Here is an 18,255-nt window from a genome sequence, read left to right as displayed (position 1 = left end):
CATTGTTGTGTATTAAATGCGTTCACGACTATTATAAATGTGTTTGTAATTGTAGACAAATAATAGGCTTTAATTAACCATTTGTTATTGTGGGCGGATGTGCTGGCAAGCACCATTTGAAGGGGTTACATGAGCAAACATTAGACTACATCACAGATGCTTAACTCAGTGACATGTCAGAGCAACATGCCTATTATCACAAGAATAACCTTTTTTGTCTGCTCGTGCGTAAAGTGGAACTACGAACAGGCTTATTCTGTCATGAATGTAAGGCTCTGAAATCGGCTCTGGTTGAACAATTGCGAAATTTGGCAGCCAAATTAGTACCAGCGGAAGTCAATAGCAATCGAAACACACTGTTAATAATATGTCTTAAGTATGATAATGACATTACATGATGTTTCAAATAAAAATCGTTAAATGCCTAACAAGGAATATTTTCGGAAATCTTAAGACCGTCAGTTCATGAAATCGCCTGTTATTATGTTTGAAACAATTTTTCGCCTTCGGCTCCGCAATAGGAAATAACTATGTGCATTATATCATGTTAGGGCTGAAAATAAACTTCTTTAAAACAAATGTTAGCTTGGAGTGTTTTATGGTATTATTGTTGTACATAAAAAGAAAAGATGGAAAGTCATAGTCACTCAACATCAATTTGACGCACTTTTACGTCTCCATAACCTACTGTACGTCGTTCTCTGTGCAGTCGGTTCCTTTATAGATATTTATTGTGCCTTGGAGTTAAAATTCCGTGTGTTTTTTTTTTTCGTAACTTTGATATTGTGTTCTGCACTTTACATGAAAAGTTAGTAAGTGATATCTTTACAATCCATATGCTTCGATGAAAAAAGTATAATTTTAAATACCTGGTACACTCAACTTTGATTCTAATGTTAGGCTGTTGCGGAAAAAGTAAAGTCTTTACCAACAGTAGACTTATGTGATCTGTCTATCCGTTGTTAGTCTATGTACTCTACCTGATAATGTCAGCAAGTCGTAATATGATTATGCATGGTTTCTATGAGAGCGACATACTCTAAAGTGAAACTTATCTAACACCCACTTGCAGTGGAGATCTATGGGGGAGGAGGTTAGAGGGTTCAACTCCCCTTCCCCCCCCCCCCCCCCCCACCGCCCCTTCCCCGGGCTGGCCATTGAAAATTTGATGTGCATAGAAAAACGCCACCATGTGTGCAGCATATACAAAATATGTTCCTAGCACTTTTTTTTCAGAAAAAAAAAATGAAGACTTTTTTTTTCTTGTCAGCCGATTTGGAGAGAGAAGTGGCAGTAAAAAAAAAAAAAAAAAGTGAAGACTTTTGTCTTGTTTTTCTTGACATCGCCCATTGTTATTGGGTAAACCCTATAACCCCCCCCCCCCCCCTTAGCAAATTCTGCCCCTCACTTGCTTTGCTCGTCCTACCGTTTCAGATATTACCGACATATTTTTTTTTAATTGTGTCATTGAGCAAAAAAAAATGATATATTGTATTGTAGTACACACATTGATAACTATATTAATGCCGATCCAGTCACCGCATGGCTAGTTCTAGTTCATTTAACCTCGATAGTAGTTTGCTTCAGTAAACCTGTTCTCCTGCAAATCCGTGAACAACATAAAAGGAACGTCGATACATACAACAACAGATTATATGACAATATTCACATTACACAAGAAAACAAAAATTACAACAAATAACATTAAACAAAATTGAAGGAAAATAAAACAAATTTCCGAGTAGTTGCTTACGTTAACAGAGAAGCAGTCTGAGTTTATTCGAAACTGGACAAGGAAAGCTTACATTTCAAATCACGAGTTAACTTACTCCAACTCTGCCTATGGGGTCCTCTTAAAGAGGAAGTTCTTTCCACAGATTTTGTGTTTACCTTAAACAAAACAAATTTCTCCGTAGTTTTACTGAAATAAAAATATTATGGGTTTTTCAAAAGTTTTGCAGTACATATTCTGGGAGAATTCCATTAGAAATTTGTATTATGTAATCAACATTAGTAATTGTCAAGGCTGTGTAAAATGTGTTGTTCTATTAAACTTTATTATTTTATACCTGATTGGTATAAGCCCGTCGATGTGATGGGAGATGTGCGTTTTTTACTTTATTTGCAGATGTTTTAGTTATAGAACCTGCAGTTATGCGTTGAATACACATGATTTTTAAATAATGGACATTTCTGGACAATAGTGGACACTTTCGGTGCCATGTTGTTGCCAATTTACTGCCCGCTTTAAAGTGACTGTGAGAGTGACATGTCTGTGAAGCGCAATTGACGTCTGACTCTGTCTTTGATTATTCCCACACATAAAGTCTTTTACTTGCAGAATAATTGATAGTTATTATCAATCTGATCAAGAAAATCACATATTATTAAGACAAGGAACAATGCTGGGGCTAGTGAAATAATAATGTCAAAGTATCGAAATTGTCTTTACGCATGACAGAACAACACTGTGTGCGCAAGCTGTATCTATGGTTTCTTTTCAATAAAATTTTGCTTGTAGTTATTAAAAGATAATTCAGAAAACTGGTTTCCATTTGTTCACTTTGTTTGTCATGAGTGTGTTAACTGGTACACGATAAACATTAACATTATTACAGTTTTTGTTTTCTAGTGGATGGTCAAAAACAGCACCGATTCTCATGAATGGTTAGTTATGACGGGTGATGTTTGTTATTCCGAAGGTTCGTTAATCCGAAAATGAAGAGAAAGCACGTACATTGTACTAACGAACCTTCGGAAATATAAACCTTAATTATTGTTTCGTTTCGGATTAACAAACCTTCGGAATTACAAAATCGTTTCTTTCCTTTTCCCCAATTTTCGGATAAATGAAACTTCGGAATAAGGAACCTTACTTTATTTTCTGATTAAAAACCTTGGGAATAGCGGACCTTACTTTATTTTCGGATTGATGAACCTTCGGAATAACAAACTGCAAATGGTATTAGTTGGTAGTGAGGCGTAAGTATATGAGCGAGTGGATCAGCGTGTGTACGTCTGATGAAAATGGTGTAGAAGACGGAGAAATACACATCACACATAGTGCCAACTCTCAGTACAGCTTGACTGCAGTTACTTCTATCGATAATTATGTGACACTTGTGTAGACGTTGGTCACTTTCACTCTAGGTATTTAGAGTCCACTTTAATATTGAACGGCACCCTTCTCTTTAAGACTACATGAATGATTACGTTTTGGAAATCAATACACACAATAGGGCAAACGTACATCCCTAACCACTGTGCTGTGTTCGCGGGATGCAGCCTAATGGATATTCCCCACCCCATCCCCCATCAATAACTCTCTCAAAAAAGGGACAATTGTACTCATCTTGAAACAGTGTTAAGGAAATCGAGTACATGTATGACAATGGTATATAAGCCTATAATAGGTGCGACATACTAATATGGCCCACTGAGTTCAGTAATATGTAAATGTTCACCATACATTATTCTCGGGAAATGGGTCTGTACAGACGGGGCTTAAGTCCTCGTGAGATGACCAGTTGGTAATCGTTTTCTGTCTATATTATATTAATTTTCTTTCTTAATGAAAGTTTCTCTGTATTCTGTATCAAATGTGAATGAAACGTGGAGAAAAGAGTTCCCCTTTATTAGGGCTACGATCACAACTCAGGACGGCCTCCAGTAGATTTGTAGCCCGCTCGGTCGCCGCTAGAATTTTGGCATTTGGCCCACGATTTTTGGAGAAACTCCGCTTTAAAATTTCAGCAGCGACCGACCGGTCGCCGAACAGGCTGATTTTGGGGGTTGTGAACGTATAGCGTAAGTAGGATACATTGGAGGTTATGTTAGGCTGGTCATATTATGACATGTGTCCTGCGGGAGTGCCATGGAGTGATGCAGGGGCAGCTGCTGAGGCGGATGTGCGGGAGGAGTTGCCCCTTCCCCACACAATGTTTCTCATGGTGGGGGAGGGGAGGAGTGTGCCATTGAACCAACCTTTACCCCCCCCCCCCCCCACACACACACACATTCGGTTGCCCTTGTGTTCTACAGTAAAATAATCAAAATCATTATGTGTCAATATAAGCACCTCGTATACACATAATAACATAACATCAGCTGTAGCAAACTCGCAAAACAGCCGCAGTGATAAAAGCTGAACGTGACAGGAGGTTCCAGATCTTTCATTTTATCGGGGGAAGAACAATCAGAGCGCTAGTACAGGTAACTGTGGAATGTTGTACCAAGGTAAGCGAAGGTGGATTATAATCATTTTGATTAAGGTCGTTATTCCTGAGAAGTACAATGTTCACATTCCCTTTATGTGTATGTTAGACAAGATAATCTTATTTCTTTATGGCTACAGAAGAACGTGACAGACAGTCGTCAGAAGAAATTCTTACCTCTATTTGCCAAATCCAGTTTTGACAGATAGATATATATATATTTTTTTTAAATTTCGACATCCTTTGATAATGTGAGACTACCAGACGATCGAACATAATTCTACTCTGGCAGCGTTCATGTGTTGTGGACTGGCAAAAGAGCCCTTGCATAGATAGTAGGTACTCTAATGGGTTCTTACATATAGGTCCTTTCATACAATAATGTATATCTATATCATATAAAAGACATACCGAGTAGGAGGAAAGGCTGCTTCAGTCCAGCGGGCATAGTCACACAATAATTATCTCAAACTAACTCTATTCAGTTTGTTTAAAAGCACACATGTATAGACTAATATACTGAGCCCTTCGAATATCTGACCAGTACAATGCAGGCCTTTTCAGTATAGTCTGGTTAATGTATGCATTTAATTGAACCGAGATCATTTATAATTACGCCAAACATCAGTGATTCTACATGTATAGAGCCAGAAAATAGTATTCGAAGAAGCACACCATCATCAATAAGTTCAAAACGTTTTTAAAAACGTATCTGTTCAAAAAGTAACAGAGTGATTGTAAATGATGACTTATGCAGCATTTGATTGTTTCTGTAATTACCTTTTTCTGTATATCTCTTTGTTTCCCCTCAAAAAGCGCATAGAAACCTTGCCAAAGGTATTACGCGCTATGTAAGAACGGTGATAATAATAATAATAATAATAATAATAATAATAATAATAATAATAATAATAAATAATAATAATAATGGGGAAAACGGTGGGATCCTATGGGCTAAAACTTACTATAACTATGAGCACCACGGTATTACTTTTTTTTTTATTTTTGTTCTTAGGTTTTTGTTTTTTCTGTGTTTGTTTGTTTGTTTGTTTTGTTTTGTTTTGTTTTTCTTTGCTTTTTGTTTCTTGGTTTTTTTTTTTTCGTTCATATGCTTTCCGGGATCCCCTGTATGAATATTCTTACAAGGGGAGAATCCTTCAAGGACAAGTCCACCTTCATATACATATGGATTGAGTGAATGCAACAATATTAGTAGAACACATCAGTGAAAGTTTAGGGAAAATCCGACAATCCATTCAGAAGTTATGAATTTTTAAAGCATCTGCGCAATCACTGCTGAATGAGGAGACTACTACAGTGTATGATGTCACATGCGTACAACGGTATAAGGAAAATAAAATGAGAATTTCACAAAACTTTGACTCGTTACTGACGTATGTTAAGGAAAATATTATTCCCCTTGCCTTCTGAAAGAGAGAAGTCGAGTGTTCTTTTGTTATGCGAGAAAAGTGAAAATATGTTGAATTTTCTTTATACTCTCTTTATATCGTTGTACTCATGTGACATCACAAGCTATAGTAGTCTCCTCATCCAGCCGTGACTGAGCAGAAACTTCAAAAATTCATAACTTTTGAACGGATTGTCCGATTTTCCTCAAACTCTCAGTGATGTGCTCTACTAATATTGCTGCATTCACTCAACCCACATGTCTATGGAGGTGGACTTGTCCTTTAAATGGCCATTGCTTCTTTCATCACAGCTCTGCATTCCATTTGATTGTCAGGATGTTTTTGTGTGAAAGTTGCAGGTAAAAATAAAATGAAAAAGAGAATCCCACAAAATGTTTCTGTCAGTTGGTATTACGTAATGGCTTCCCCCAGAGAAGCAGATTGAGAGAGCTCATCTCCCTCTAAAACCAAGCTAGGAATCTACATCTTTTATTCCATTAAGCTTGCAACTGCTCCGATAATACGTATCATGGAGATACGTGCAGCTACTAGACAATGCGAGTATAGCATTTTTTCTCATAGTGTTCAGAGCAAAGCTTTTAAAAGGAAATGATTACGTCATCCACGTTCACGGTCTGTGCAAACACCATTGTGTTTATTGTGCAGGGTATAGGGTAGAGCTGCATTAATCCATTGTTGCTGGTACATCGTTTTTAACAGCGACTTTGAGCTATGTGATGCCTTTTGGATGAATGGGAGAGCTTTCTCTTAGCTTCTCTGTCCAAGAAGCCACGTTCGAGTATGACACGTGTGACCCCGGCTCCGAAGGTGTCCTAATTGTGTTAACAAACGCACATTGTGAAGAATTATCATCTTGCCTGGTATACAGAGCGTTTCAGCGCTAGGACGGCGGTTCAGCTTCCCGAACGTTCATCATATCCATCAATGAACCTCAGGAACATTGTGTTAACGAGAGAAAATTAGATTTCTTGTGATCTGCAATGTCTGCTTCTTATCGTAATATACCTGGAATGACAGATGAACGGAATTGCATGTTGAAATGACGTTCTATGGAAGTGTGTAGACACGAGTCAAGTGAATAGGGCAGAACTCGACGCGAGAATTGCATAATTTGTAGTGAATAGGTCCAGTCAGTGTACGTTACGCAGCTAGCCCTGTGATGAAATCTAGCAGAAATCAAGCTTTCCATTTGACGTCATAGTCAGACGTGGCAGCACAATCACCCACTCTTTGGTAAGAATTAATGCGTTCGTTTTCGTTTATTTTAGCTAATGATATGCCTACTGCAATCTTTTTAACAGATTGATACTGACTCAATAATTATATGCGGCATATGTCCCGATTGGCGTGTTCCCCCATTATTCACACAAATAGCCCTATGCACGAATGTCTTCACAAAGTTCTTCAAAGACAGTGATCAGGAGCGGATCCGGAAATTCCGTTAAAGGGAGGCGCCATTACAAAATTAAAGGGGGCGCACGCTCCCCCATTTTTCCCTTTTTATTTCTTTTGTTTAAACAAAAAATAAAGAGGGGGCGCGCGCCCGGTGCGCACCCTCTGGATCCGCCACTGGTGATGTTTTACAATTTTGCAATTTTCTTTGTTTTTTTGCGTCGGATTATGACAGATCAGACTAATCCTGCTTCCAGTCAATTGCCACTCACCCACCATCGTCAAGCAGTGAATGAAAAGACGAAGATATGGCGGATGGAGAGAAGGAGAGTTGGCGATTCATTGTGCTGCTAGGAAAATGTGGCATTTCTTTCTTCAGCCAGGGCCTACTCAAGTCATATAGCATTCTCGTACCAGTCATGGCTACGCAGTTTCGCTCATCGTACGCTATTATCGGACTGATAGTCTCGATGCAGTTTACAGCAACCTTTCTCTTCTGTAAGTTTTCCCGATGTTATTTTTCATTTTCATGATTTTTCCTTTGAAATCCTTCTGAAGATACCATTAGAAACAGATCTTATGGCATCCAAATGAATTTGTCCGTTAGTTGTGACTCAAAACATATAGTAACACATCTTCTTCTACGTACTTCTTCTTCTTCTCCTTCTAATTCTTCTTGTAAAGTGAAGTCTAGCTGGTATATTCCATAGATTAGAAGGTATTTTATAAGTGTGCACACTGCACCTGTATATATTGAAGACTTACCTGGTCTTGTCGAGTTGTCGATTGCAAATCATTGTATGGAGCATATGAAGGTTCAGCCTCATTTAGTTTGTTTGTGTGTGTGTGTGTGTGTGTGTGTGTGTGTGTGTGTGCCTCTCACCCCACCCTCTTGGGCTGGGAGCATAAGGTGTTTCTGCATGTTATTCACTCCTATTTTATATCTTCCACTACATGAAACTTTAGGCCCTTTTGCCCAAATGATGATCAAGAGATTTGGCCCACGACCCACATCACTCGCTGGAGGTACTTTAGCTGGCACATCGATCTCCTGCCTGTATTTTGCAACGACACCCATACATATTGGAGTTTTCCTAGTTCTCGCAGGTGAGCCATACGATATAGTCATAATTTTGTTCGATCTAATGCACAAATTTTGAAATTGATAATGAAAAACCGGTGACAATCTATTTTCTACAGTAATTCTAATTGTGCGCTTCCAGTCATGCAACTGAGCTATCAGCCAACATGGATCGCGATGATCCGTGGCTTTCGAGTTAAAGGCAAATCTGCCAACAGTAAAATATATTCAAATATCGATATCAGAACTTGAAATGACGAAGTTATGATCGAAGGTAAAAAAAACAACAACAACAACAAACAAATAAACAAATAAACATCAGAGCTAACTTGTTAATGGTGGAAATGCCAAGGAAAAATGTTCAATGGAGCTCAATGACAATTAGTAATTGGCATATTACATAATCATGGTACTTTATACCCCTTGGCGTTTTTATGCCTCCGCCTGGAAGGGTGGCGGATACGTGGATGTTATGGGGGTGTTCGTAAGTCCGTTTGTCCGTCCATCCTACGTCAAATCAACAAAAAAGATTTCAGGGGGAAAATGCTCAATAGATGCTCATGTTACATAACCTAGGTATACTATAAGTCTAGATGCGCTGATTAGGTTTTGGGCAATATTTATATATCCCTCGTGCTTGATTGAAGGTCAAAGGTAACTTATAGAAAGTGATATGTCTGGCTGTAACTTCATAAATAATTATTATGCATTAAGTATTTTATATTTTGTAGTATACTAGTCCAAAGACACTGTTTCTTCATTTAATGGATAGAAACAGATTTGAAAAACACACACACACACATTCTTTGTGTAGAGAGGATCATAGGTCAGTCCTTGGTAACTGGTTAGTACATGTACTTGATATAATTATGCAATGATATCTGTCAGAAGTTGAGTCGTGCCATTAGTCTCGCGGAGCAGCTAAATTGCTCTGATGCGATCTTCTTATTATACCTCTGACATTATTTACTCTTGCAGACATCATCCTATCACATACAGCAAAGAAAGAAAATGACGCATTTGTACGAGTTTGTCTTTTCCAAAAACTAGCATGACTAGGGCATGAAGAACATGTACCTCTACAAACGAAATTCATCAACGCTAAACATGTCTGAATTAAAATTGAGAATTTCGTTTTCAATTTAGGTTTATACTCTTTGTAATAACAGGTACACCAGCAACTCTCACAGCGCAGGATTTTTTTTTTCTTACAGGAGCATATTTATGGTACTTTGTTGTACATTCTGTTTATATATTTTCCTTGTTTCATCGCTCATATTTCTTTCTCTTTTAGGTCTTGGTTTCGGGATGCTTTTCCAGACTGGCTACGTAGCCTTAAAAGACCATTTTGGTGATCAATATGGTTCAATGAACACTATTTCAATAATGGGCACTGTGTTAGGAACTGCGGCGCTGCCAATGTTGACTAAAGAACTATACGAAGCCTACGGCTTGCATGGAACTTTCCTCGTGCTTGGGGCTCTCACTTGCAACCTTATTGCTGTTGGTGGGACGATGAGGTACCGAAGAGTGACGGCAAGGGTGCAAAGTTGTGACGCTGATTACATGGCCGTACGATCGTCTGAACCTGAAGAGTCAACGAAGAAAGAAGATGAGGCCAGCTTTGACTGCAATAAGAGTGAAAATTTCGGTAATGAATCCATCGCTCAGTCAAGCCATCGTTTTCTGCGATCTGTGATGGAAAGTCTTCGTCTTTTTCTCACGGAGCTCTTCGCCATTCACGCAATAAAGGAAGAACGTTTCTTTGCCACTTTCTTTTTGACTTGCCAACTCTTAATGGAATTTGTCTATATTGGTTGGACCATCTTTTTGGTGTCTTACGGCCTAAGCATCGGGATTGACCCCACCATTGCCCCGTATCTTACTGTCGCAAGTGCGGCTGGAGGTGTGATTGTTAGGATTTTCTTGACGATTCTTCAGTGTCTCAAGCCTCGATGGAGTCCACACACATACGTTTTGCTCAATGGTATTACTACCGTCGCACTCTTTCTCTACCCCGTCAGCAAGTCATTCGAGTATACCATGTGCTGTTCAGTTGTTGCCGGCATAGGGTTACATGGATCTTACGCATGTTTTTATGCAGCCATGGGCATCCTTGTAGCCCCTAACAATTTTCCAGGAATCCTTGCAATGTCTTTCTTTGAGACGGGGCTAATGTCAGCTGGAACTGGTGCATTGGCAGGTAAGACTCAAACAGAAAATCAAGACAAAATCCCTGTATGACTTTAAAGGTTCGAACTTAGATAAACAGGAAATTTTCATGTGAAAGAAAATGAACTTTAAACTCTTTAAGCGGTAATGTAAATAATCTTATCGTGTAAGTTTGAGTAGATATCATTTACACTAAAATGTTGCCGTTAATCATACCTTTATGCCACATGAGCTTCTGCACGGCAGTGAATATCTTGCTCTCTTTTTTATTTCCACTTCAAGTCATTTGATGGAAAAAAAAAGTTTGTAACGTTTACAACATGCAGACATTTTAGAATTGTGAGGACATCACCCCCGCCTTCTGGCACATCGTTTTATTCAAAAGCTATAATAGTATAATAGTAATTCAATGTGATATAACAATAATAATAATAATACATTTATAGAGCGCATAATAAGCACATGCTTCTCTATGCGCTGTACATGTACAATTGAGATACAACACACAAACAAATGACTAACAAATGTAACAGTCAACATGATAAATACAATAATTAACAAAAGGGGTAAATGAATGTTTATCTTAATCAAGGAAGACAAAAAAGGTGAGTTTTAAGACTGGATTTGAAATTTGCAAAACTGGGTGCACGTCGAATGTTTTGTGGGAGATTGTTCCAAAGATTAGGTCCAGCAACTGCAAAAGATCTGCCCCCATAATATGAGGTGGTGGTTCTGGGTGTGTGAAGAAGCGCTTGGGTGCTAGTACGAAGGTTGCGAGGAGGGTGATACTGCTTGAGCAAATCTGCCAGATATGTTGGGGAAGATGTTGTGCCTTGTAGGTCAGCAATATGAGTTTGAACATTATACGTTTGTCAACAGGTAGCCAGTGTATTTTTTTAAGGGTATGGGTTATACTTTGTTGACGAGGAGTTCGTGTGACAGGCCTCTGGCTGCGATGTTCTGCAGCATCTGCATACGGTGAATGTCGATAGAAGGAAGGCCATATAACAAGCTGTTGCAGGAGTCTATCCGGCTGGTGACAAATGCATGAACCAGAGTGAGTGTAGCTTTATTTGTGAGGAAACCTCTGACTTGACTGATGCATCTGATTGCTGCCATAGCCGATTTGCAAACAGTTTTTATATGTTCCTTCATACTGATGTGCTGATCAAAGACGACCCCCAAATTTCTAGCATGAGGCACAGGATTGATTTGACCATCACCAACACAGACATTCAAAGGGTTGGGTTGAGAACAAAACTTTGATGTGAAATGGATCACTTCCGTTTTGGCATCATTCAGAGACAACTTGTTCTTCATTGCCCAAGCTCTGACATCAGCAATACAGGCGTTTAATCTTTCCAAAGACTCTTCACGCTCGGTGTTCTTAAACATTATGTACATTTGAGTATTATCTGCATAGAGTATTACATTCACATCATGAGCCCTTATGATGTCATTTATTGGTGCTGTATACATCGTAAAGGAAAGGGGCCCGATGACGGATACTTGAGGAACCCCTAGTTTGTCACTGCAGGTTTCCGAAAGGGCATCTTTTATCTGAACTGTATACGTTCTGTTCTTCAAACAGGAGCAGAACCATTGAAGAACAGTTTCCCTAATTCCAAAGTAGCATTCCATTCTCTCAAGCAGAAGATCATGGTCAATAGTATCGAATGCCGCGCTAAAATCTAGCAACACCAGCACCGCTTCCTGACGAGCATCTAAAGCCAGAAGGAGATCATTCTGGACCATCAGAAGAGCTGTCTCCACACTAAAATGTTCACGATAAGCCGACTGGGTTCGAGGAAGGAGATCATTCTCACTCAAATACTCCTTGATCTGTCTGGCAGCAGCTCTCTCGACTAATTTTCCAACGTAACTGAGATTCGCTATAGGCCGGTAGCTTGATATATCATCATGGGGAAGATCATCATTTTTTAGTCCGGAATGAATGATTGCATGTTTCAAGCATGTTGGCACATTACCGTTTTGTAAGCTGGTATTCACAATTTCAGCAAGAACTGGGGTGAGACAGTATATCACATTCTTAAGAAGAGTATAGTGGGTATTGGGTCCAGATCACAATAAGCATTGGATGTTGCTTTAAAGATTTTGACTATTTCATCTTCTGCCACCACGTCAAACTCACTCAGACTAGATGAGCAATGCTCTCAGACTGGAACAGACAGGTCCTTGTAGACGGAAGTATCTAGATTCTGCCGGATGCGTTTGATCTTCTCATCAAAGAACCTACGAAAAGACTCTGCAAGTTGAATGGGGGAATCATGGCGTGGCAGGATCTGGTTTGATGCATTTGGTGATGACAAAGTCCGAACTATGCGATACAACCCTTTTTGACCACGAGGATCAATTTTCTTCAGAAAATAATCTGTTTTGGTCTGGCGAAGAAGTGAAAAATAAGCTTTACACTTCTCTCTATAGATGTCCGTATGAACTTGAAGACCAGATTTGTGACATGCCCTTTCAGCTTTCCTGCGTTCTTGCTTTAGTTTCCTTAGAACACCAGAATACCAAGGAGCGTGAGGTCTAAGGATGAATTCCTTTTCCTTGCGTGGGGCATGTTGATCTAACAACCTCTGCATCTCCCTGTTATATAGATCGGTAATATCGCTGCAATCATCAGGTGGATTTCTGATTAATTGAGAATCCTCAATTTCCTGTCGAAATTTTACCAGATCAACATCCTTGTAGTTCCTCAGGATAACGGAGCGTCTGAAAGGAAGAGGCCGAGCGATTGGCAAGCCACTGATTGCTGACGGATGATCAGAAGGTAACGAAAAATCAGTTGTTGTTGTTGTTGTTGTTAAGATCATCACATTGACGAGATATGACGAGATCAAGTGTGTGACCACTGGAGTGGGTGGGGCCCTTTACGTGGTTGCGAAGATTTGTCCCATCCAACAAGCTAAGGAATCGTTGGGCATCGACATTAGTTGGGTCATCAATGTGAAAGTTAAAGTCTCCAACTATCAAGAGCTTCTGACGGTTGATGCAGAGAACTTCAATCAGACCAGATACTTCACTGAAGAATTTACTCAAAGTCTCCCTTTTCTTACCAGAGGACGGCCTGTATATGACTATGAGACGAAGATCTACTGATCCAGGGGACTTCAGTATCATGTCAATATACTCAAAAGACTGGAAAGTCAATTGTTGATGAACACTCACGTTGAACCCTTCATGCACCAGTACACCTACTGTACTCCACCTCCCTTCCCGCCCAGTCGGGGAGAGTGGTGGAACGAGAAGTTCGGTAGTGTTGACTTAATGTCTGCAAGGGTACGATTGTCACGATCTGAGTTAGTGAGCCAGGTTTCTGTGATAACGAAGATATGGAGCTTTCTGGATATTACAAAGTCACATAAAGCTGCAGACTTTCCGCGGGCCTTTACTGAGCGTGCATTCCAAACAGCAAAGTTTGTACATGAGTATGGTCGTAAACTCATGTTTGTCTGAATGTTTACGACTTCCCAAGCTCTCATGACTGATGAGGGAAGTAAATGCTTCTCATTACGTACAGTTATTCTAGTGCATATGTGGTTCACCCTGGAAGGCCACTTGTTTCGTACCTCCTTGTCCAACATCTCAGGATTTACTCTCTTCTTCCTGACACCAGCGCGTTTTCCACGGTGGGTTTTCCTATACCTGACTTCATACCGTGATATACCAAGCTGATTTATCAAGTCCCGAGTGTCTCTAGGTACAGGAACAGGTGACAACTTGCTTAACGATGGATTCAGCGACATCAGAAAGGAGCGATCTATAATTACTTCTCTGACACACACTGACAACACCACATACAGGCTTTGCGGCATTCACATGTACATGTATATCAGAAAAATTGCGTTCACGTGGTCCTGGATTAGGATTTACATCACCACATTCTAGAAGCTGAAGTTGAAATGAAGCTTCTGAGTTTGAATAACATGGAATGCGGGATCCACAGATCTTTCTGCGAATAAGTGTAAGACTGCATAGCTGTTGAGGTTTCAATTGGGCAACATGGCTGACGTGATGGCTTTCTCCACAGTGCCCACATAGCATCACAGTGAGAACAAAAGATAACAGCCTGAGTGACTCCATTGTCCCCGTATGCAAGGTACTCCTCAAAAGATAGCTGATGGTCAGTTAGCAGCCAAGGCTGAGTGAACTTGAAAAGAGCATGAGCCCCTGGAAGGCATGCTATGATGGCTTTTCATGTAGTGTGCACAGAGTCCAATCCAAACATGGTGAAAACTTGGTTCTTAAAATGCAGGAAATTTACTAAACCAGTTCCTCCACAATCGGTCCTGTGATGTCCTCACTACTTATTCAACAGACTGTTAACCTCAAAACAAATGAATCTGATAACATGCAGCCGTAAGAGTGCAAACTATAGAGAGCACATTTAAGGGCTGCCTGCTAGGCGCACACTTACAAAAAAAAATGTCGATATACGAAGATAATGCATTATGAGTGCAGGATTAATGACAATGGATGACGTTTTACATGTGGTAATTTTAACCCGATCTAAGATTTATACCATGTCTCCATCATGTCATCTTTTCACAGGATATCTCTATGACGTCACGGAATCATTTGAGACAGTCTACATGATATTTGGAAGCATGACTTCAGTGATTGTTGTCTTGGGTTCCACCTACCTCTGCATCCAAGGAAGGAAGGAAGGAGCTAGAGAGTAGACTACATTATGTGGACCACAAGAGTGCGTGATCACTATGGCGTGTCGAGCATAGAAGGAGGTCTTTAAGCTGTTCTTGAGAATCGTGCGCGTTTTCCATATGTTTGGACAGCAGCAAAAGAGCTATATTAATATATAGAGCTTAAGAAAAAAAATAACAATATCGTATTAAAACTCATAACATTAATAGGTCGTATTTATCATTTTGCCATTTTTATGAGAGAACCGGGAGACATGCCAAAAGAATCTAGGTGAATATCATCGAAAAAAAAAAATCGTGGCAAACAATTTCTTGATGATCAAGAAACCGATTGTTATGCAGACATTTCCAGGGTGCTGAATTATTTGGTGGACGGGACAAACAGTAGGAAAATCCATACCAACAACGAAAACGTGATTTTGTTTATAATGTATCATTATACTAAGGCGCTGCACGCGGATGGTGTAAGAGGTTGTGCATTTGACAGAAGATTTGGTAAGAAAAGAAATAACAAAATGACTTTTTCCTTTATTGAAGAGCGAAGCAATTAAGTAAGAAAGGGCGTGCTTATAAACATTCATTTCATGGCAATGGCATTGTATAGATAGAAGGTCGCTATCGATCAGTTTGGTAAACTAGAAGGCACTAATGCATGTGTATGTTATATAATTTGACAATATATTCTTTATGTTTTCGCTTCAATGAAGACAGAGAAACGCACTGCCTAATATCGTCCGGAAGACTATTCCACATCTTAGGGCCGAAATATCTTCTTGCGGATCGTGAAAAATCTACTTGAAATTGGGTAATCTATAATCTTCCGCCTGTCTTGTACAATATCTATATTTACCTCATTGTTCTTTACAAAGTCAAAATCAAAAGATCATGGCAATGTATTATTTCTAAGCAAATACATAAAACAAACAGTTTGGGTTTTATTAATATCAGATATTTTCAAAAAAAGAATATTTTTTTTGAAATATTTGATATTAATCATAATATATCTTATACAGCTATGCATTCATTCGTTTCCAGGGCGGGTGTGCATGATTTGTCTTTCTTTCAACATTTTGTCACGAGTTTACGTACATCCCGTCACTTCGGAAATTATATGAAAATAAAATCCTGCGATGGAATATTACAAGTACGAAAGAAGTGTTTCAATTCTTCTGACATCCGTGCAGGACGACTTGTTATATCTATTGACTGTTTTATGTCTTCATTGGACTAAAAAGTAATGCTCTATCACTCAGCTTACAAACACTAATACAACATATTGCCATATATACAATTGATTTAAGCTGGACAGAGTCACTGAATATTAAGACCACTTATAAGTCAGCTTTTAATAGGTCATTTGAATATACCAAATAGCTAAGGGAATCTACTGTTAACAGAAAAAAAAATGGCAACAGCGTGGTCGAAGTCGAACAAAATCAAACATTTTCTAGAGCACATTCTATCATTCGACCGGCGCTGCCTATTTTTCTACCCTCACATGATTATGGCGTCGTCATCATATATGATTATCTTTATGTGGTATTTCAAACTCCGTATTGATATTCAATATTGTTTACACATCAGTTTGAGGAGGACTAAGGAATTAAGTTTCATGAAAAATCTACACCGAAGATGTAACGAATCGGTAACGAACACACTGTGGGCGATCGGTCGAGAACTTAACAATCCAGAGTACAATAGTACAGTTTCCATAGAGACTGGATTTGAGGTTTCCAACGTATTTCATGATGATTTTTTGAACTAATGAGAAACATCATAAGAAATATATAAGAGCATAAAACTCTAAGAGGAGTTCAAAGTTTATTTGTGGAAAATTGGTTTTGGAATGGCCGAGATATCAAAAAAAAAAAAGAAAGCAATCCTAATAAAAAGTGAGACCCACCTTTGATTAGGACCCTTTTGGTTTACTCTGTATTTTTGGATATTTCAGCCATTTCAAAACCGATTTTCATCAAATAAATTTCGAATTGCTCTTAGAGTTGTAGGCTTCATAACATTTTATCAAGTGGCTTCTAAATATCACAGAAAAAGTGAAAACCTGAATTTCCACCTTTACCAATACTATATACTGTCCCTTTAACCGATGTGAAAGGTGATCGAGGTTTAATCCATCTATGTCTTTTTTATATCATTATTTTATGTTTGTATATATTGGAAATGTTTGTATTGTCCAACACTTCGTGGAATCGCAGTCTAGCCTTTTCAGTCTTTTTAATTTATTGCTCTGGGGAAGAGCCGCCGAAACTCCTCGGTTTTGATAGAGATCTGCCCAAACTACCATAACCGTGGAGGTTCGGCGCCTCTCCCCCAGATTCAGAAGGTTACAGCTAGAAACCACGATCAAACACGTTTCGCAGCATCTCTGGTCATAATAGTGCTATATAGGCTCCTACATAATTGAAAGCTTACATTGATAGTATTTATCATTCTTTCAATGAAGCATTCCCATATCTTTAAAAAAAAAAAGGTCTTTATTATGATAGCACAACACTGCAATCTGAAATTGACACAATATCCGTTCTGTAAAAGCGTTTTCTCCTATCAAAATCTTCCCGTAACATGTCCAGTTAAAACTGCCTTTCATTGCCATGCAAAAATTATGTGGGACAAAATATTTAAGTCCTCCTTTCAGAATGATTCACGTGTGTCAGTTTTCACCTCATCTCTCACTGAAAATTAATATTTGCAAGTAATGTGTACATGAACATATCTTAAAAGGCATGAGGGAATGACACGTTTACATACTATTCAAATAGAATGTATTGTGGAAGGATCAAAGTTTGCTTTTTGGGGGTTGTTGCTCCAGTGGTAAAACTGTGCGTATGTATCTTGCTGTTCATCTCTTGACATCGCTGAGAACGCTTAATTTATGGAAATAGATTTTTTTTATATTCTTTCTTATACTGCGATTATGGTTACATTAGTATTCACCAAATTGAATTGTAAAGCAGGTATTTTGGCAGTTTGTTTGGTGTATAGGGGACTGTGATTGGGGGGGGGGGGAATAAGGGTATTTAGCTTATGTACTCGTTGTGAGACACACCCGTATTGCCATTTATGTTTTAGGAGGGAATGTAAGTAGTTCCTACAGCAGAGAAAAACAAACAAACAAATTATGAATGCCATTAAGATTGAAGAATAGTCTATATATTGCAGGAATAATTGAAGTTCCCAGTTGAGGATATCGACAATATTGGGCTAAATGCATCTCCATGGCGGAAAATTACTATTTTGAAATCACCAGTATAGTTAATGAGTTT

The 18,255-nt window shown here is 38.9% G+C and overlaps 1 protein-coding gene across 1 annotated transcript; it reads left to right on the top strand.

Annotated features, from left to right (window-relative positions):
• Positions 1–7,344: 7,344 nt before the first annotated feature.
• Positions 7,345–14,995, top strand: LOC140228953 (monocarboxylate transporter 3-like). The gene is made up of 4 exons (XM_072309215.1): positions 7,345–7,534; positions 8,003–8,143; positions 9,412–10,320; positions 14,865–14,995. Exons 1-4 carry the CDS (start codon positions 7,345–7,347, stop codon positions 14,993–14,995), a joined length of 1,371 nt encoding a protein of 456 aa, XP_072165316.1.
• Positions 14,996–18,255: the final 3,260 nt, after the last annotated feature.

This window comes from Diadema setosum, chromosome 5, assembly GCF_964275005.1.
Source record: "Diadema setosum chromosome 5, eeDiaSeto1, whole genome shotgun sequence".
In the NCBI taxonomy this organism is placed as follows: Eukaryota; Metazoa; Echinodermata; class Echinoidea; order Diadematoida; family Diadematidae; genus Diadema; species Diadema setosum.
Note: the sequence above shows the minus strand (reverse complement) of the source record. Positions and strands in the feature narration are given on the sequence as shown.